The sequence below is a fragment of the Netta rufina genome (assembly GCF_964035555.1).
Source record: "Netta rufina genome assembly, chromosome: 3".
In the NCBI taxonomy this organism is placed as follows: Eukaryota; Metazoa; Chordata; class Aves; order Anseriformes; family Anatidae; genus Netta; species Netta rufina.
This window is the reverse complement of record NC_140125.1, coordinates 8,664,656-8,682,232: the sequence shown is the minus strand read 5'-3', so window position 1 is coordinate 8,682,232 and position 17,577 is coordinate 8,664,656. Positions and strand designations below refer to the sequence as shown.

General features: G+C 37.9%; 1 protein-coding gene across 4 annotated transcripts in view; it reads right to left on the bottom strand.

Moving 5' to 3' along the window:
* KIF16B (kinesin family member 16B) overlaps positions 1-17,577 on the bottom strand; it is a 138,037-nt gene that overhangs the window by 36,342 nt on the left and 84,118 nt on the right. For 3 of the 4 annotated variants that reach the window (XM_084284586.1, XM_084284584.1, XM_084284585.1), the window contains 2 exons: positions 10,378-10,500; positions 3,929-4,018 (listed from right to left, as the gene is read on the bottom strand). In XM_084284586.1, coding sequence (XP_084140712.1) covers positions 3,929-4,018; positions 10,378-10,500 — 213 coding nt within the window. Of the gene's footprint in view, positions 1-3,928; positions 4,019-10,377; positions 10,548-17,577 lie in introns of those variants that run through there. The other variant, XM_084284587.1, reaches the window with a different exon arrangement.

The following is a 17,577-nucleotide window of genomic DNA, read 5'->3' as shown; positions in this document are numbered from 1 at the left end:
GTTGGAACAAGGGACCCGCACATGCATGAGCCCTTCACCAACCCTGGATTCAGGTAAGGAATGATAAATAGTCGATTGTTCCTCTGCTGTCCTTTGAAAAGAAAGAAGTGACAAGAAAGCGATGAGAAACGGGGAACACTGACCATCACAGATTTACAACACTCAAACTTGAATAACTAGCAGAGAGAGGAGAGAGCATCCCCCTCATCAAGGCAGGGATCAGGAAGGAAAAGTTTTCTGTAGAAACCAGCAATCCAGTACAATTCAAAACTGCGAACCTCTAAGAAAAGATGAAGAAGGAAAAAAAGAGAATCGTACACTGAAAGTTCTCACATCTCAATTACAGAGCCCATTTACTCCTGTTTCTGAGTGATGACAAACAAAAAGTACATTAATTACACAGACCACTGCGACTGAAAACCAAGGTATGATCTTAATTAAATTTCAAAATATAATCAGAATGTCATTAACAAATCGGGAGTGTAGCTGGGTACATGGCAATTGTGTAGGCCTAAAATAAATAAATAAATAAATAAACAAACAAACACAGGGACTGTTAACATGCTGGTATTTATCTGCCTCTGGCACAATCTCACCCTACTTCAGCTTCCTCAGTCTTTCAGAATTTGCACGTGACACATTTCAGTTAGATACACAGCTCTCACCACCCAGTTATTTACATAACAAGCAATGTGCAAGCATATAAAATATAATATATTTTGAGACTGGAAGACAGACAGTTGCTGCCTCTGAAAAGATAGACATTTTTTTTTTAAGCCTTCCCAATAAATCAGTTTTCCAATGCAATCCTTTGGGAATTCAGTGACAGCAACATGAAATGCGAGGTCAGCAAATTATTAAAATACTGATGTAGTAACTCACAGCCGAGCAGCTAATGAGATGTAAAGTTCACTTCTAAAAGCAGGACACTCATATATTAAGCACCATCCACCATATTTTCCCTGTTCATTATAAATATTAATTTAGAGTTGGAAGGTGAGCGATGCAAAATAAAACACATCTCTGATGGCTTCTGATAATATTGCTTTTAAGAACCAAATTTCTTTGGAACAAAATATAGTAACTACAAATGCAACTTTGCCAAGTTTGGTATTAAAATGTATTTTAATGTCATAATGAATGCCAAATTAAGTCACTGACAAATCAGCAGGAGACAGATGACTTTCAATTTGCCGAACAAACCCAACTCCTACTCACTTTGCAAAACCAATCCAAAATTACCATAAAGACTATTTTAAAAAGGTAAAAATATGGAAGCCATCAATCATTCACATATGTAACATTGATAATGAAATTCCTTCAAAGAAAACAAACACCAAGTGTTTACTCCAGTGCACAACATTATCAGTTTCATCCGTCACAATGTGCTTGTCCCCTCCAACAAACAAAGGCACCATCGTTTGTGGAAATGCTGATGAGCAGAAGAAACCAGCTGTGTATTAGTGAGGTTTCTTCTGCCCACAAACTTGCCATTTATTTGTGGGGCCTCAAAGTCTCAAAGCAGAAGTGGACACAACACAACAGCCTGTACTGTATAAAACAGAGAAGACAACATCAGTGTTGCAGGGAACGGGGTTTCCAGAACAGGTACTTCAGTGACAGGGAGAAAACTACCACAAACGCAGTAGATGACACGATCAAACACTTACCTCTCTTCTCTTGAACTTTAGAATGCTTTATACTTAGCAAAGATCTGCATATTGAATCTGACTGATAATTTACCCGAGGCTTTTTTAAAGTGAAGGCCAAATAAAAGCTGGAAGAAGATGCTAATAAAGCCACAGATCTGTTGTTTCAGAAAGTAACAAAGCAAACATTTCTGTCATGCGCATTAGAAGCCAAAGCACATTAATGTGCTTCTTCAAAGAGCACCATATTTTAGCAAAAGGTATATTGACAAACTTGTAAGGCTTGGTATTTGCTCTGACTTACACAGAAACTGTTGAGAACGGAACAGATAACTCAGTAAAACACACTATAATACATCTCCTACACAGAAATTAGAAATTTAATCATCTGTATAGTTAAACCAATAATTCTGTTAATGTAGTTGATGTTAATCTCAATAAATTTACCTAAGACCAGATAGATGGCAACACAAAAAAGCCAATAAGAAAGAAATTAGCACACTAAGATGGGAAATAGACTGAGATTGCCAGCATGACGGCACACAGAGTAAAGAAGCAAAAAATAATAAAAAAACGATTATTTCAAGCATATATTCTCCATATTTGGGAAAGATTTACCTGTAATTGTTCTCAGGAGATGCACGGAGATAATATAACACCAGGGCCCCTATGCCTCTTGCTCAAAGCTGGTAAGATACCTGCGGAAGGCGTTACTGCCTTTTTTTCTGACCTCCTAATACCACTCCTAAGTTATTATGCTTCTTCAGAAAAAAATAAAACAAAAAAACCTCCCCGCTGTAACACCAAAAAGCCTGACTTTTTTCAGCCTGTGAGTCACAAACGCTTAATTCAAAAAGCTGACAATAACATGCTGCAGCACAAAGGACGTTTTAATAGAAGCTTTAAGAACATCGGATTCCTCCTGAATCTGATTACTACATGCTGCAGTGAAGTTGATCTCCCTCTGACATAATTGAAAAAGTCAAATACAACTGTTCCTCAATGTACTGTCATGACTCTGAAAAAGACTACTTGAACACATTTTCCTAAATGGGGAAGCTCAGTCTGCCGAGGGATATAGGTAACCCTTTTCTGTTTCACCTGCATGGCTGTCTAGCCATCTTTTCAGGAGCTAGGATATTAGGGTAAATCCTAGATCTCTGACATCCAAGAGGAAACAGCAACTTACTTGGATCAAAAATATCACTGTGATGTTCATTCACAAATAATATTCTTAAAAGCTTTTGTAGAAAAAGAATGTTTCAATTTTCTCTTCATAATTCATTTTGCCCTTTTAAAACTTCCTGACAATCAGAAAAGATGACTGTAATTTTCTTTTCCTTAGGTTTACATTTCTTCAGATACTTGGCGTGTGGTAGTTTCAAATTCTGGTTTTCGTTCTTCTTTGGAATTAAAATGATCTTCAGTTTCTGAATCTCCACAAGACACAGATTCTGGATACTTTACTCTTTAAACCTCAAGGTCTTCCCATGTTTAATTAGTTTTTAGCTTAAAATTACATTAGGGTAGACCAAGAAAGCCTTCGCACACTATTGAATTGTGCTCTTTCAAACATTAATGCATTACTATATAGCATTTGAACACACAGCCCAGGCTTCTTTACTTTTGACAACTCTCAAATCAGGATCACTTCACTCACTTGAATGATTTATTTCTTCTAATATCCAATGGAACAAGGAGAAAGGAAGCAAAGTATGAATAATTAAAAGCTAGATGTGGAAACCAAGAACCGTAATTCTACAAATGCTCACTCCAATGAACTAAGGCTCTGTCAGGCACAGCTCCTCATATCCTGAATGCTCAAAGTCTCAGAGGTGGTCAGAAAGATCAATTTTCCATTTTGCAGAAACCTGGAAGCCACTATTACAAAAGGGTATCTGTGGAACAACGCACTTCTTTTAAATGAGGAGTTGTCAGGATGACATGATATGACTGCAAGTATTTTGCAATGAACAAAACAGCAACCTCCAGGGAACGACGCCAGTCAGCAGTAAAGGGAATTAATGGTTAGAGGCAGCACATTTAGTCGCAGTTTTCACTGTAGCAACAGTGTGCAACAATCCATCCTTGCTCTAGCAGCCTTGGAGGTTCAAACTACCAAAGGGCTTGCCAATCTTACTAGAAGTATACGGCTAAGAACAATGTTTTTGTGTAAGAATCTTTCAAAAAAACAAAAACCAGCCAACCAACCCTACTCCCCTCTGCTGCCCATCTCCATCTCCAGCCTTTCCTGCAAAAGGACAATCACTATGACTTACCTCTGGGTACTTTAACTTCAAAGTTTTATGCATTTCCCGAAAACGACTGTATCGCCTGAATACTGTCCACGTCTCATCCAGGACTGTTATCTGTATCAGATAATATAAAAAGAAAAAACAGAAGTAAAACTACACAACATACTACACAAAACGGTGTGCAGTATACAAGGTTATCAGATCAAAAGGGGTAATTTTAGTTTCCTTAAATTCCGTAGGCTTTTATAGGTTTACTTATTTCTTGTTATTACACTGACAGAGGTTTTTGTTTTGTTTTGTTGTTTTTAAAATCAGGATAACCGATTGCAAATTAAAAAACCTACATATACATGTAGGTTTATATATATTTATATAGGTTTTCAGTAGAAGATATTCCTTTAAAATACTCTGGGCCTGTGTCATCAGTATGTTGATGAAAACCCCATTTACACAGGAAAATTCATTAAAATTAATAGAAATGTTCCTGTGAAAAAGCAACAGGAGCAAAGAGGAAGGCACTCCAACTACCCACATTTGCCACCAGTTATATACCAAAACCTCACTGGAACTGCAAAAGCGAAATAAAAATTTCAGTGAAAGAATTTTTTTTCACTGCCTGAAATCAGGTGTGATGAAAGAAATCTCTACGTGGGTCATAAAAGTGGTATGACTGGAGCCTTTGATTTTACAACAAAGTCCTTCCATAGCTCTGATGATCCAAGGCTATCACAAAACGATGCTAGAGGGAGAGGTGGGCATTTTTCTACACCGACTAGCATTGCTGGAGAAAAACAGCTGGCATTGCCCACACCTGTGTACTGGGTCTTCTTCTTGTTGTGGTGGTTTTTTTTGTTGTTGTTGTTTGTATTTGTTTTAAATCCAATGGGCCTCTGTCTAGCAATGATCTTGCGTGTGATCAAAAATATGTTCATAACACGCATTTTACAAAGCTGTGTGCTTGGCTTTTAATAATAAAGGGGCTCCTAAAATGAACAGGCAGCTCCCTCACTGCTGAGCATACCACAAAGTTACAGGGTTATGGAAAACGGGAATGGACCAGGATAACTGAGTAGGATAAAATGAAAGCAGGACAAGAAAGCCAGAGGAAGCCAGCAACCAAGAAACATTGCTGCCAGCTGCTGACTCAGGCTTTCAACAAGCTGATTTCTCGTACACCCTTCCCCATCTCCTCTGCCCTTGTTGGGGCATACAGAACAGTGAAACTGGGAGAAGTGCTTTGGAAACCAAAACATATTTTGTCATATGACATCAGCAACCAGTTTTTGTTGTGTTTTCCAATTTTTAGCTAAAAAGATACGCAAACAAAACTGGACTTCTCAAAATATACACTTTCTTTTCACAAATATGTACTTTTTACAGATAGCAGTTGGACTATTTGATCTTGGAAGGTCCCTTACAACTGAACTAGTCTGTTCTAAAGCATATGTTTTTCTAGCATATCTCCTCAATGCAAATTCGTTATTTCTGATGAAATTCATCTTTCATGTCACCAATAAACTTGACTGCTACTAGGATGTCTGCATGATGGTCTATATTCCCTCATAAAAAAAAAATCATGCAGTTTCCCTCCCTCAATAGACTGTTAGCAATGTCTCAAGCCTTACAAATCAAGTGAATGGATTTAACATGCATAGGCAGGTTTAACTACAAACAGAGCAGCGATTCAGGAATATGCATGCTAGGCTGATCTTGATTAACCTATTAACCATTTTGTTCTGAGTAATTACTCAGAACTCAGTAAAGCGCTTTGTGACTTAAATGTTCGAGTAAACATTAGCATGCGATGGATAACCATAAAATAAAGATGCGACTCATTATTTCTGCTTTGCTTTAATTCTGTATTGCCAACTGAATTGTGAAATTCTGCTGTGATGGATTTCATTTGTACAGTCTCGATGCAGAAGTGACCTCTTTTTTCCCTAGAGCTCTCCCAGAAGCGTGCCTTTAGGGGAGCAGTCTAGCACAACACATCCAGGACTCTTCCAGCTGCAAAGCCTGGGGAAGGGCAGGTACGTCAGCTTGCCAGCGAAGTCGTGTGTGCATGACAGATGTCTAGGCGATGGGGCAGCGTCGAATTTATCCAACTGCCTGCAGCCAATTTTATTAAACTTCTTAAGGGAAGCTAATAAATACAACTGTTTTAACTATCTCTTCAGGAATACTTGTTAGAGCTGCACAGGAAGGAAAACAGCAAAGCCACAGACAGATCTGCGCTGCCTAGGACCTGATGCTGGCTCTCTAGGGTGTTTGGTGGCTTGGCTCGACTTGGGCCCCTTTGTGCTCTTCATTTACTTTCCCAGTTCATGTATGAGACTAGCAAGTAAACACACTCCAAAATTTTATTGTTGCTAATGATGTTTTTTTCCCCTTCATTCAGGTGAGATGCCATTAGCCATTCTCCCCTTCCATACCACAGATATTATTGGAAAATGAATTTCAAAGCTGAACAAAATCTTAACCATTCCCCAAAGCTCCACAGTAATGTTGTTATTAAGACAGATGGGACCAAACTCCACTCCTATAAACAGGAAAACAATAGTGCACACGACACAGCAGTAACATTTCTAGAACACTGTCTTTTAATCCTACAGCTGATACAGCCAGTTTGGTCTGGGATTCCTTTCCCCCTATTTAATAAAGATGTATGACAGATAATATAAACTCGGTACGTATGGGACTGGGACAAATGCAGATCTTGTGAACAGTAACAAGTAAAGTAAATTTGGATAGCCATTGACTTTTTGTTTGTAATTTACTAGTAGTTAAAGTATTTTCTTAATTAAAATATGCACAGTTGAGTATATCTGTAAGATAGTTTGGAATCATTCTTATCCAGACACTTAGGTGATCTATGAATACAGCATATGAAAATCTAGAACTTGAAATGTAGTAAGGAATTTATCCAGACCTGTTTCTTGGAACTTGTTTTGAACAATCTTAAAATGTGTCAGTTCAATTGTGTTGAGGGAAGGCTGGGCTTTTTGTTTGTTTGTTTGGTTGGGTTTGGTTTCTTAGTTCTTGTCTAATTTAGGTCCACATAGGGCATGCATCTTTTCCTTTAAGAGCTGTGTAATAATGAGCACTGCTTCTGCTTTACTCCAAAATTCTGCAATAGCTCATAAAGCTCAGGAGAAAACAATGTCTTAAAAATACCAACACGCTGAGCAGACCCACCACAGCACTTGGCTGAATGGATCTGGAAAACAAAACAATACTACTTTGGGGTGCGTCTGCCTGGATCTTCTGCAGAGAACATACCAACGATGACTGAAAGACTTCAAAACACAAGAAAAAGACAGTTTTGATGAAATATCAAACAGGATAAAGAAAATGAAAGGAGTCACAACAACTAGGGAAAGCTGAATAAAAATGAGAAGGCTTATATAGACAGAACTTTGGTTCTTGTCAAAGGATCCCCTGCAGGGCTGTGCTTGATTCCTGGCTTGGCTTCCATCACCTGCCCTCAGGAGACCTTCTTGTGCCATCGAGCTGCAGGTTCCCCCTTCCCTACCACCTTGCTGCTCCTTCTGCCTTCCAAACGTGCTGCCTGTAACCAGAGGTACTCTCGGAAACAGATGCCAACCATCTTTACAATGTAGAAAATCTTCCCAAGTGCTGTTTCTGCTGTGGCCTTGCCTAAATGTTCTGTGCATCACAGCAACAGGAGAGGAAGAGGAGAACATAAGAGCAGGGTTCTGGTATTCTAATTCAGGTCTACGATAACTAGGTTTAGATCTGATTAAGTTACCACTGCTTCAGCACGTCTTTAAAGACTGCATATAAAACCGTTGCCCAAATGGAAGTTTATTTGGAAATTTAACCATTAATATTGAATATTTAATAGCAGATCATAAACAGCTCCATGATTTCTCTCGCTGTAAAAGAAGGTGCTAACTTAAATCTAATATAGAATGTTTTTGCTTCTATTGCAAATTCTCTCCTATAGGTTCTCATGGGTCTTATTCCCTCTCTTTTAGCATATTATATACTTTTTCACCTCTTATATACTGTTTCATGTCCTGACAATAAATTTATATAGAATATTTTTCAGATTTGTTTCTCTATACAGCAATAAGCCAGCATTTATCTACAACGATTAGAAACATCTGCTGATGAAAAAATACTTCTGAGATATGTAGGATTCAAAGGTTTGGGGACTGTCTTACAATGCAACTCCATCTCTTAATTCTTTGTTGGGTAACTCGGCTGTTACATGCAAATGGGTCAGCTACCCATGTTCCCAACAAGAGCAACCTTGGTAAAGAAAGCTCTTTTGGATAGCAGCAAAGGGAATGAGATCAACACCACTCCAGCTCCTTCCCCAGACTGATGTACAATCTAATATGCCATCACCTGAAAATTAACTTGAGCAAAGTAAAGCAGGACTAAAATAAGGAATAATTTCAACAACCGACGCTGCACCCTGAGCCATCAAGAAGGGGCGAAACAGGTACACATTCTTTCCTCCCTGCCTGTAGAAAGACAAATCAGAGATTTCTCTGCTGGGAAAACATTTAACATAGAAAAGTTTGTGGAAGCTCTGCAGATTGTAGCTTGGAGCCAAATCCTGACCACAGCAAAAGCAGCCCAGTGTGACATAGACCTGGAGGCAAATGAAAAGCAGCATACACAGCTGATCGATTTGTGTAAGGGAGTATCTGTAAGACATATTCCAAAGACTGCCAAATTAAGGTCCATAGGAGCTGCAATAAAAATATTGCTCTAAGGAAGTTGATAGCAATGGAATACAATTATTAAAGTGATAGCCCATTCCCTACTCTGTATGTCATCATTCCCTTGCTTTGAACTTCATCAAAGCAGTTATTTAAGCAGCAGTTTCTTTCATAGGCAGCCTAGAAATGGCACAGGAGAAGCAGCAAGATGATACCGACGAGTACGACAGAAGAGAACAGCCACTCCATATACCCTGCTCTCAGCCACAGGATTGCATCAGGTCATTCCATGCCTTCAGAGAGGTCAGTCTGCAAGTCTTGCTCCTCATGGCAACAAAACACCAGCATCTGCTGAAGCCTAGTTTCATAAGCATTTGTACCTGTTCTTGGGACATCATCCTGTTCTTTGCTAGTTAAGAATCACGTTCCTTTTAAATTTTTCCCCATTACCTTTCCTTCCAAATAAGTTCAAGTCTTCCTTCATATATTCTTTAACTATCCCTCTATCCCAGGACTTTGCACGTGCTTCTGTGGGTTTTAGGGAGGAATGGAGAGTACTTGGAAAAGAAATCCACTGATTGTTACTAAAAGGACAAAACATTTTATTTTATTTTTTTTACCTTTACTAACCATTAACCAGTTTTGTAAATCTTATCTGCTGAAAATAGATGGCAACTAGAACAGTCCTTGGGGCAGTTTCACATGCATTTTTACCTAGCATCTCAGATGGCTACCGGGCTTTCACTGGCCCCAGCAAAGTCAACACTCAGAAGGCAGAAGGAAGTATTCCATCCACAAAAAGCATAGCGTGTTTCAAGATGAAAATTTAATTAGCATAAACTGAGCTAAAATTGACCATCTTAATGAAAGACTTTGCAAAAGAGACCATAAGCATACTTCAAAAACAGCTTTGCACTGTATGAAGGCAGGTCACTCCAACTTTCACCACCTAATGAAGCATCTGGCAGTACATTCAGCGAAGAAGGCTGCCAATTCAGTCTCTGATGCCATGTACATCAGTTATGCTACGTGTCCACATGCACTGAGAGCACATTTCCAATTAGATTTCACATCTTGCTTTGAAAAAACACTGGCTTAGTACCAGAGGAAACATAATGAATATGCATTTTTTTCCAGCATTTCTGCACAGGAGATTAGCTGAGAAAGACACGAGAATGGAGGGGAAAGAGATAACAGTTTGGAGAAGGGAGACCTATTGTAAATGAAGAATCAGAACAACCAAGGGCCAGAAATGAACTCTTGTTGTGGATAAGTGAAAAATACTTAAATTAGGCTCTCATTACTACAGGTAAGTATTTCAAGTCTAATAAATTTCTATACCTTCCACTTACATCTCAGTAAGACCTGGAAATGTCCATCCAAAGAGTCTGACCACCAACTTGCTGCGAACAACTGACCCATCTAGAAAATACTTGTCTTGAGAGTATCCTGTATCATGTATTCTTTATCACAACCCCTCGTCTCATATTTCACAGTACTGAGGCCACACAGACAAAGGACAAAAATTGCACATTTGGAATCTGTTTCCTTGGGGTTAGTGAGGTGATTTCTGGAATCTGGAGGTTCTCATGTGTGTTTCCAATTGCTGGTTCCACCTTTGCTAAATGTGATGTTGTCAGAGAGAACATCAGTGACTGGACAGAGAGAACTAGGAGCTAACTTTTTAAACAAAACATATTTTTCTGTTATTATTGTTACTACGACGCTACTGTTGTACAAATACAAAACATCAAGGAGAAGCAACTGAAAAGCACTTACCTTTATTTCAAACTCATAGTGTTCATCCTTTCCCTGCCCACACAGGACATAGCGCGGAATACTAATTTTAATTGGGTCCTTTAGGTCATCTGGATTTGCTCCCAGAGAACGACAGACCATCCGCTTTCATATGCATACCAAATAGGGAGAACAAAGGAAAACCAAAATCACTACATAAAGAAGAAGAAAAAAAAAACTTCACTAAAAAACAAGAAAACATTCGAAGCCAAAAAAGCTGGGACAAGAGAGTATGAAGGTGGCAGAAACTATTTTGAAAATGAAGGAATTATCTGAAAACAAAATGGATCTGCTTTTGTAAGCAAGCCCTAGCATTTTGTTATGCATGAAAAATACGAGGTGAAATTCCTTTACAATAGCGCTTACTCTTTCAAAAGGCATTTTCAGCTTAAATATCAAAAATAAAGGGAAACAGAAGACTTATTAACCCTCTTTGAAAAAACACATATATGAATTGTGCCTTTATTTTTTGTATGTATTTATATTAAAAAATCTGTTTCAAATATGCAAAGCTGTAGGGGATCTAGGCAATTAAGAAAGATCTTGGACAAATCCAAAGTCACTTTACAATTAAACAATAACCTAGTAATCCACTCTCAAAACAGTTTCCTACCATTTCCTTTAAATTTCATAATAGAAAACTCAGCTATAAGTTTACAATGTCTGAACAAAGCTACAAGGAGTTACTTGTAACAAAGGTACATTGGTCTAACAGCCAGGTAGGATTTCTAATTGTGAAGTTTTGTCAACAATAAAATAATTTTGCAATTGAAAAGCTCAATGTTTTGCAGTGACAGTGTCCAAAAAGTAGCATAAACATTTGTAGGGGATAAAAGTAGAATCTGCCTTTATGAAGTCATCCACTAACTCAATTGAAAAACTGAGTCTTGGTCTGAAAACCTTAACCGTACTTAAAGAAGCAACAACACTGTTGCAAATATAAGTTAAAAAAATTGAAACACTATCACTTTAAACTTATGGCCACACTACATGTTTGTTTTTAGCGATGCTATCCATCACTTCATCCATAACTGTATTCTCAACATTGACTTTCAGTAGTTTAGTAACTACCACAGACAAGTAGACATACTGCTTGGTCAAAATCCTTTAGTCTTGACTAACACTGTCCAGAAATGTGAATGTGGTTCACACTTCTGCTTCATGACGCTTGGCCTCTCTGTAGCAACTCTCAATGACCAAGTACACGTTATACTTCGTGATACTATTGAAAGCAGCAGCAGCAGAGTTGGAAACTCATGGGTAGATGCTCCTCTTAGTACTGTTACAGATAACTTTTTAAAATCCTCATCAGGTGATTGAGAAGACAGGCTATCTCATTATTTTGTTAGTAGTCAATTATAAATGCCGTTTTCCTTAATGATAACATTAATAGTATTGGAAAAGAAAATACAAAGGAGGGGAGTTTTAGTTTCAGTCAACTGCTTTTAGCTGGAAGTTGTTTTCCACAAATATTCTTCTTTACTGAATATTTAAAACAAAAAGGCTGGGTTTGAAGGTTGGTGTTTTTTTTTTTTTTTTTTTTTTTAAAAACGATCTTTGTTTACATAACAAAATTTTTCTTCCCTCCATTTTGCTTTTCTTTCACTTCTCCCCAAGTTCCTAGCGTTTTCAAGTTCTCAGCTTTATGGGGTGTAGAAATGTAAGCACTTCCTTCCTTGGGGGAAAGAGGAGTTCATTACCTTGACAACAACATGATCCATTTTAAAACAACAAGAAAACCATAAAGTCACTCTTAAAACCACCTCTGTCAACATGTAATTTATTGGCAATCATTTTCAGGAAACTATTACAGCTAGTAGAAGAATAATTGCAAACACAATGCATTGTAAAAAACATGTCCTAATACATTAAATAACTCTTTGATAGTGATAAACATCCATCATTATGCTATGTTTAATTTACAGTGGAATAAAAGATATTGCAGTGAAGTCATTTTTTTTTCATAAAAATGCATAATATCCAGCAAGCTAGATTTCAGAACAAAGAAGAAAATCATGTTATCTGGAACATAATGTGCACAAACATTTTTTAAAATGTGGGGCATCATCTGAAAAGCAATTAGTTACAGTAATTGCTGTCATTTAGCAGCCTCGATTTAAGACCATCCTCACAGACAGTGCCATGCTTCAAGTTAACTTTCAGCAAGACTGAAGAAATGCCCTAACACTGTGAGTAAGGGAGCCACGCTCTAAGTGGGCTGCTGTGATGTTCCACTCCAACAAAAAGTGTCTACTCCATGGTCTGTGAGACATTTGTGTGTGTGTGTGTGTGTGTGTGTGTGTGTGTGTGTGTGTATATTTGTTGTTAAAAACAAAAACTATACATCAAAGTAAAATGACACATTTTGCCCTCATCTTTGGAATTGCTTTAGGTAGCATAAAGTTTGTGATTTATTTGTTTATTTATTTATTTATTAGTCATAACACAACTTGCTATCCAAACCACCCTTCATCTTTCCAGACACAACTTTCCCTTCCAAAGCAAGTTATGTCCTTTTAAGCATCAAGTGAATTACATTATCATGTCTTAACGTATGGTAAGAACAAATGGGAAACATTCTTCTACTAGTAGAGAGACTGAAGTCTAACTGTCTGGTAGAAGATTACACCTCTCCTGGCAATATGTTTACAGCATTTAGAATTTCAGATTAGATGCCACCATTTTTTCTGCCAAGGACCATCTTCCTCCAACAAGGCAGATGGCACATTCAAGCAACAGGATCCAAAGGTATTCAGCTCCCATTGCAAGGGAAAAAACAAAAGATGGGAAACAATGGCTTATTTATCTTTTGAACATCAGCTAGGAGTAACTTTTTACTGAGCTCAAGGCAAGCCTTGACAAGTGGAAATCTTCTATTTATTTTCGGTAGTTTCATTATTTTTTGGTACGTGATATTAAATAGCCAGAAAGAGATGCAGTCTCACAGCATCATCAACCCCACCGGTAAACATGAGAAAGTGAGGAAATTCAGGCCAGTTATCTGACACATTATATGGAGACAATTCTAGGGTTAATTTTGCTCCACCCTTTAGGCAGTATCCCCAGTTGCTAGCTATCCTTTTAACATCACGAGAAACATGTACACAAATCATAAACCTGAAATGGCTGTCTTACTGTAGTTATAATGGTGTGACCAAAGGTCAAAAAGCCAAAGCATAACGTCTGCTTACATTCTCTAACCTCCATCATTTTAACATCACATTTTTCTTACGCCCTCATATCACAGGACTGTAAGGCATTCCATTCGTGAGAGTACAAGTTAACTGCCTGGACAAAGTAGACAGGAATGACTCAAAAAAGCCATATCTTGTTTCTCTGCAAGAGGAGAGTGGGGTGGCGGGGTGTGAGGAGTGGAAATTGAAAAAGGGTATTGGATGTTCTCTCCATTTTTGTTCTCACTGCTGTTGACTCACTGCTTCCATGTAGCCTACACTCTCTTGGCTGTAGGCAAAGGTGGGAAACCCAAGAGAAAAGAGAGGCGGTACATCTACTGATCCCTGGTACCTCAGCCTACGTGACTTAAAACATGCCACACAACTCCTTTTGCACTTGCAACAAACTTTAATCGAGAAGCATATTAATCCTGTGAAACTCTAAAGCAGAAAAGAATTGCCAATAGTGTCCTTCCCAAAATTTTAAGAATGAAAGCCATAAACATCCTTACTATTAACACCACATAGTGATGTACCACAGGCTTAAACACACCTTACGTTTCAGACATCTATTGCAAATGTTTTGAAGCATTGAGATCAAGGGCACGAAACAGATGCGAAGCATAAAAAACAAAGATACTCAGAAAGATTAAGGAAAAGGCAATCAAGGAGGAATGGAGAAGACATTAATTAAGATGGATAGGAGATGGAGGAAGCCAAAAACAACAGCCAAAATGGAAATCAGAAGACACAGCTGTAATTATAGTTTTGATCCAATACCACTTTAAATAGAACTATTTAATTTCCTCACCTTCCCAAGGAAATGTACATACAGCATATTAGAAACACACAAAAAGTAAGCAATCAAGTAATAATGGTTTTTGGTAAGATGCGTGTACACATCTTTAAGGCATTCCCTTAAAGGCTCAAAGGACTCTTTTGCCTATTGATGGGGGAAAAAAAAAAAAAGTATTTTATCAATATTCATTAGCCTCCTATTTTGAATGTATCTAAATGTATTTCGATTTCAACACCTAGTCAGATGCATAATTAGCCAAATGGCTTCTTCACTTGAACTGAATGTTAATTTCCAGATTTCCGATGGGATATGCAAACTGCTTTGAAGAATTGATGGGATGACTGTCATTTGAGTATTTATTTCTTTTTCACAGTATTTCGAAAAACCAATTCCTGAATCAGATCCAACCTTGCTCCTTCTAGAAAACACAAGCTCAATTTTTGTGAAATTCTCTTTGTCTGGCAAAACTACACATCGAATATCCTTCAAACTGTACAACTGAAGGCTGTCAAATTGTGATCGCTGGCATGAAGCATCCAAAAGGTTAGGTGCAGGATAAAAGTTACTGTTTTCCCTTAGGAGACCTATATGAGTAGTTGTAAGAACCAGAGATCTATACACATTCTGCTTAGCACAGTCTATTTTCACAGTGACATACAGCACTACTTGAATGTCAGCTAATGAAGGTTTAATATTTCCCATATTTTCATGGAGTAAGTAAGCCAGATCAGCTAATATAGTTCTGAATTTACAGGTCAAAAGTACTCCGTTTGATAGAACTAAGTCATTTACTTCTGACGTCCAGTCAAGTGACATCCGCATCAAATCATCTTTCAAGAGCTGATGATTTAAATAAACAGCATCCTCTGTTGTAGAAATCAAAATGCTCATTATGTCATGGCAAAGTCTTTGAGTGTAGTGCTTGTTATAAGTAAATATTGTGAGCAAATCATCTTCAGCAGAAAGAAGATTCACACTCTGTCCAGCAAAGCCAAGATGAATCTCCCTTATTGCGATGACTGGAACCTCATGAAATATTGACAAGGAACTCTGACAGATGTTTTCCTTGACTGATGAAACAACAACATATAAAACAGAGCTGAACAAAAGCAAGCAAGCAGGTTCTGGATCAGGATTTTTGCAATTGCCAACAGCGAGCCAATAGATACCTTTCAACTCCTCCATACTAATACAAATCTGAGGTAGGGCATGGGTCATAAATTCAAGCACTTTTCCCAGAGAACAGACCTGGAGTTTCAAAAAGACGTCAGAAAAATGCAGAAATGTCTGTCTTAACACAAGACTATTTTCCAGCTCTTCATTTTTACAACCACATACACATCCTCCAGTGGGCTTTCTCACATGGGCACCCGAGATTTCTGTGCTTCCACACATCATGACATTCTCTTGCACAGGGGATTCAAGCTGCACATTTTCAGTACGAGCTTTGGTGTCATCACTAGCGTGGGATACATCTTGATTCGTATCAGACTTGAAGAATACATCTACTTGCAAGTTTCTTATAAGTGGCAGATGTTTTATTAATGATACTGCTTGTGCACATCTCTCACTTTTGTCACACAAACTTCCCAACTCCTTAATTTGTTTAGGAACCAAGGTACTGTTGAGCAGCTGACTGCTGGTATCTTTGTAAAGGCAGGAAAGCTTACTGAAAACATATCCCAGACCATAGGGGCGTTCTGGTCTGACATCCAAATGAGAATCTATTGAAGTGGAAGAGATCAAATCAGAGTTTTTTTCCTTTGGAAGCTGAGAACTACTAGACTGGTCTTCCATTGCCCGTTGCTCTGTCTTAAATGGTCTGTTTTCTTTACAAGTTCCAGAGTGTATGTTAGACTGAGAAAAGACAAGGCATGATGAGCTGTTAAAACCAGCTTGCTCATTAGCACACATTAAGGATCCTAAAGGAGACAGCTGTTGAAAGTGGGAACAATCGAATTCAGCTCTTGAGCTGTCACAATCCTGAGAAGTAATTATTTTATTGTCAAAATGATTGAAATTTTCAAACTTGCAGAGTGAGTAAGCCACATTATTTAAGTCATGACTTGGTAAAGAAGTAGATAAAATGTTCTGATAAGGAACGTGCTTACTCTTTAAAGTATTACTTTCAGAGTGAGTTAAACTACTTTCAGTGTCACAGAGACAAGCAAAGCTCTCCTGTTCTGAATTACCCCTTTCATTCTCAAATGCCTTTTCTGATGTAAAGGGGGAGGAGATTCTTCCAAGCCTGGAAAAGAAATTCCACATCTCTGTATGTTCCTTCTGTCTCTTATGATCTGTTATTCCTGCGCTTTCTCCAAGCAACTCAGAAGCACATTTGTCATCTTTAGAAATAAATGGAAAGTCATAATGTGGCTGCCACTGCTGACTTTTCTGTTAAAAATGTCAAAAGAAGAAAACAAATGTCTTTAGAAGTCTTCTGATTTGAAAATTTCTTTAATTCAGATTTGATTTTGATTCCATTTGTACAATCATCCAAAATTTGTACGATTGCATAATCTCCCAAAATTAGAGAGAGAAAAATCAAACAAAACAGATTGAGGTCTGATTCAGGAATGGTTGATCTTCCCAGCCCACCACTGCTTTTCCTTTTTACAGTATCCATTTCACTTGGTTTATATCTGTTTTACTCAAAAAAAAACAAAACACAGGGAAGTCAAAGGACAGTGCAGAAATGTATAAGACCTTTATTATTTTTCCACACGTGCACAAAAAAGGAATCCTGTACCATCCAAGACTGCACAAAAACAAGCAACAGATAATGTCAAGAGTCCAAGATAGTTTAAAAATAACAGCGGAGAAGTCCAAAAGAAAAAAAAAGTCCTAAGGAGAGGGGTTGCAGTCCTCCTCCTATTAAGGTTTAAATCCATAACGCTATTTAGGAATTACTCCCTGAGTCAAGTAATTAACAACACTTCCAGCAAGGTAAGCAACCGAATACAGTGGGAGGGATCTAAACTCAGTTTAGGAAGGCATGTATTAATCCTTCATGACATTCAGGTAAATTTGCCCAGTGCTACTGCTATCATCACAAACATCCATACAGTAGCGAGTTTACCATGAGTCACAAAACGTGCAGTGGTATTCTGCATTCAAACAATCTCCTTATTAAATGCTTTTATCCTCTAAAAAATCAGGAAAGGGATACTGTTCCAAATAAAGATCATGACAAAGCAAGGAAGAAACATC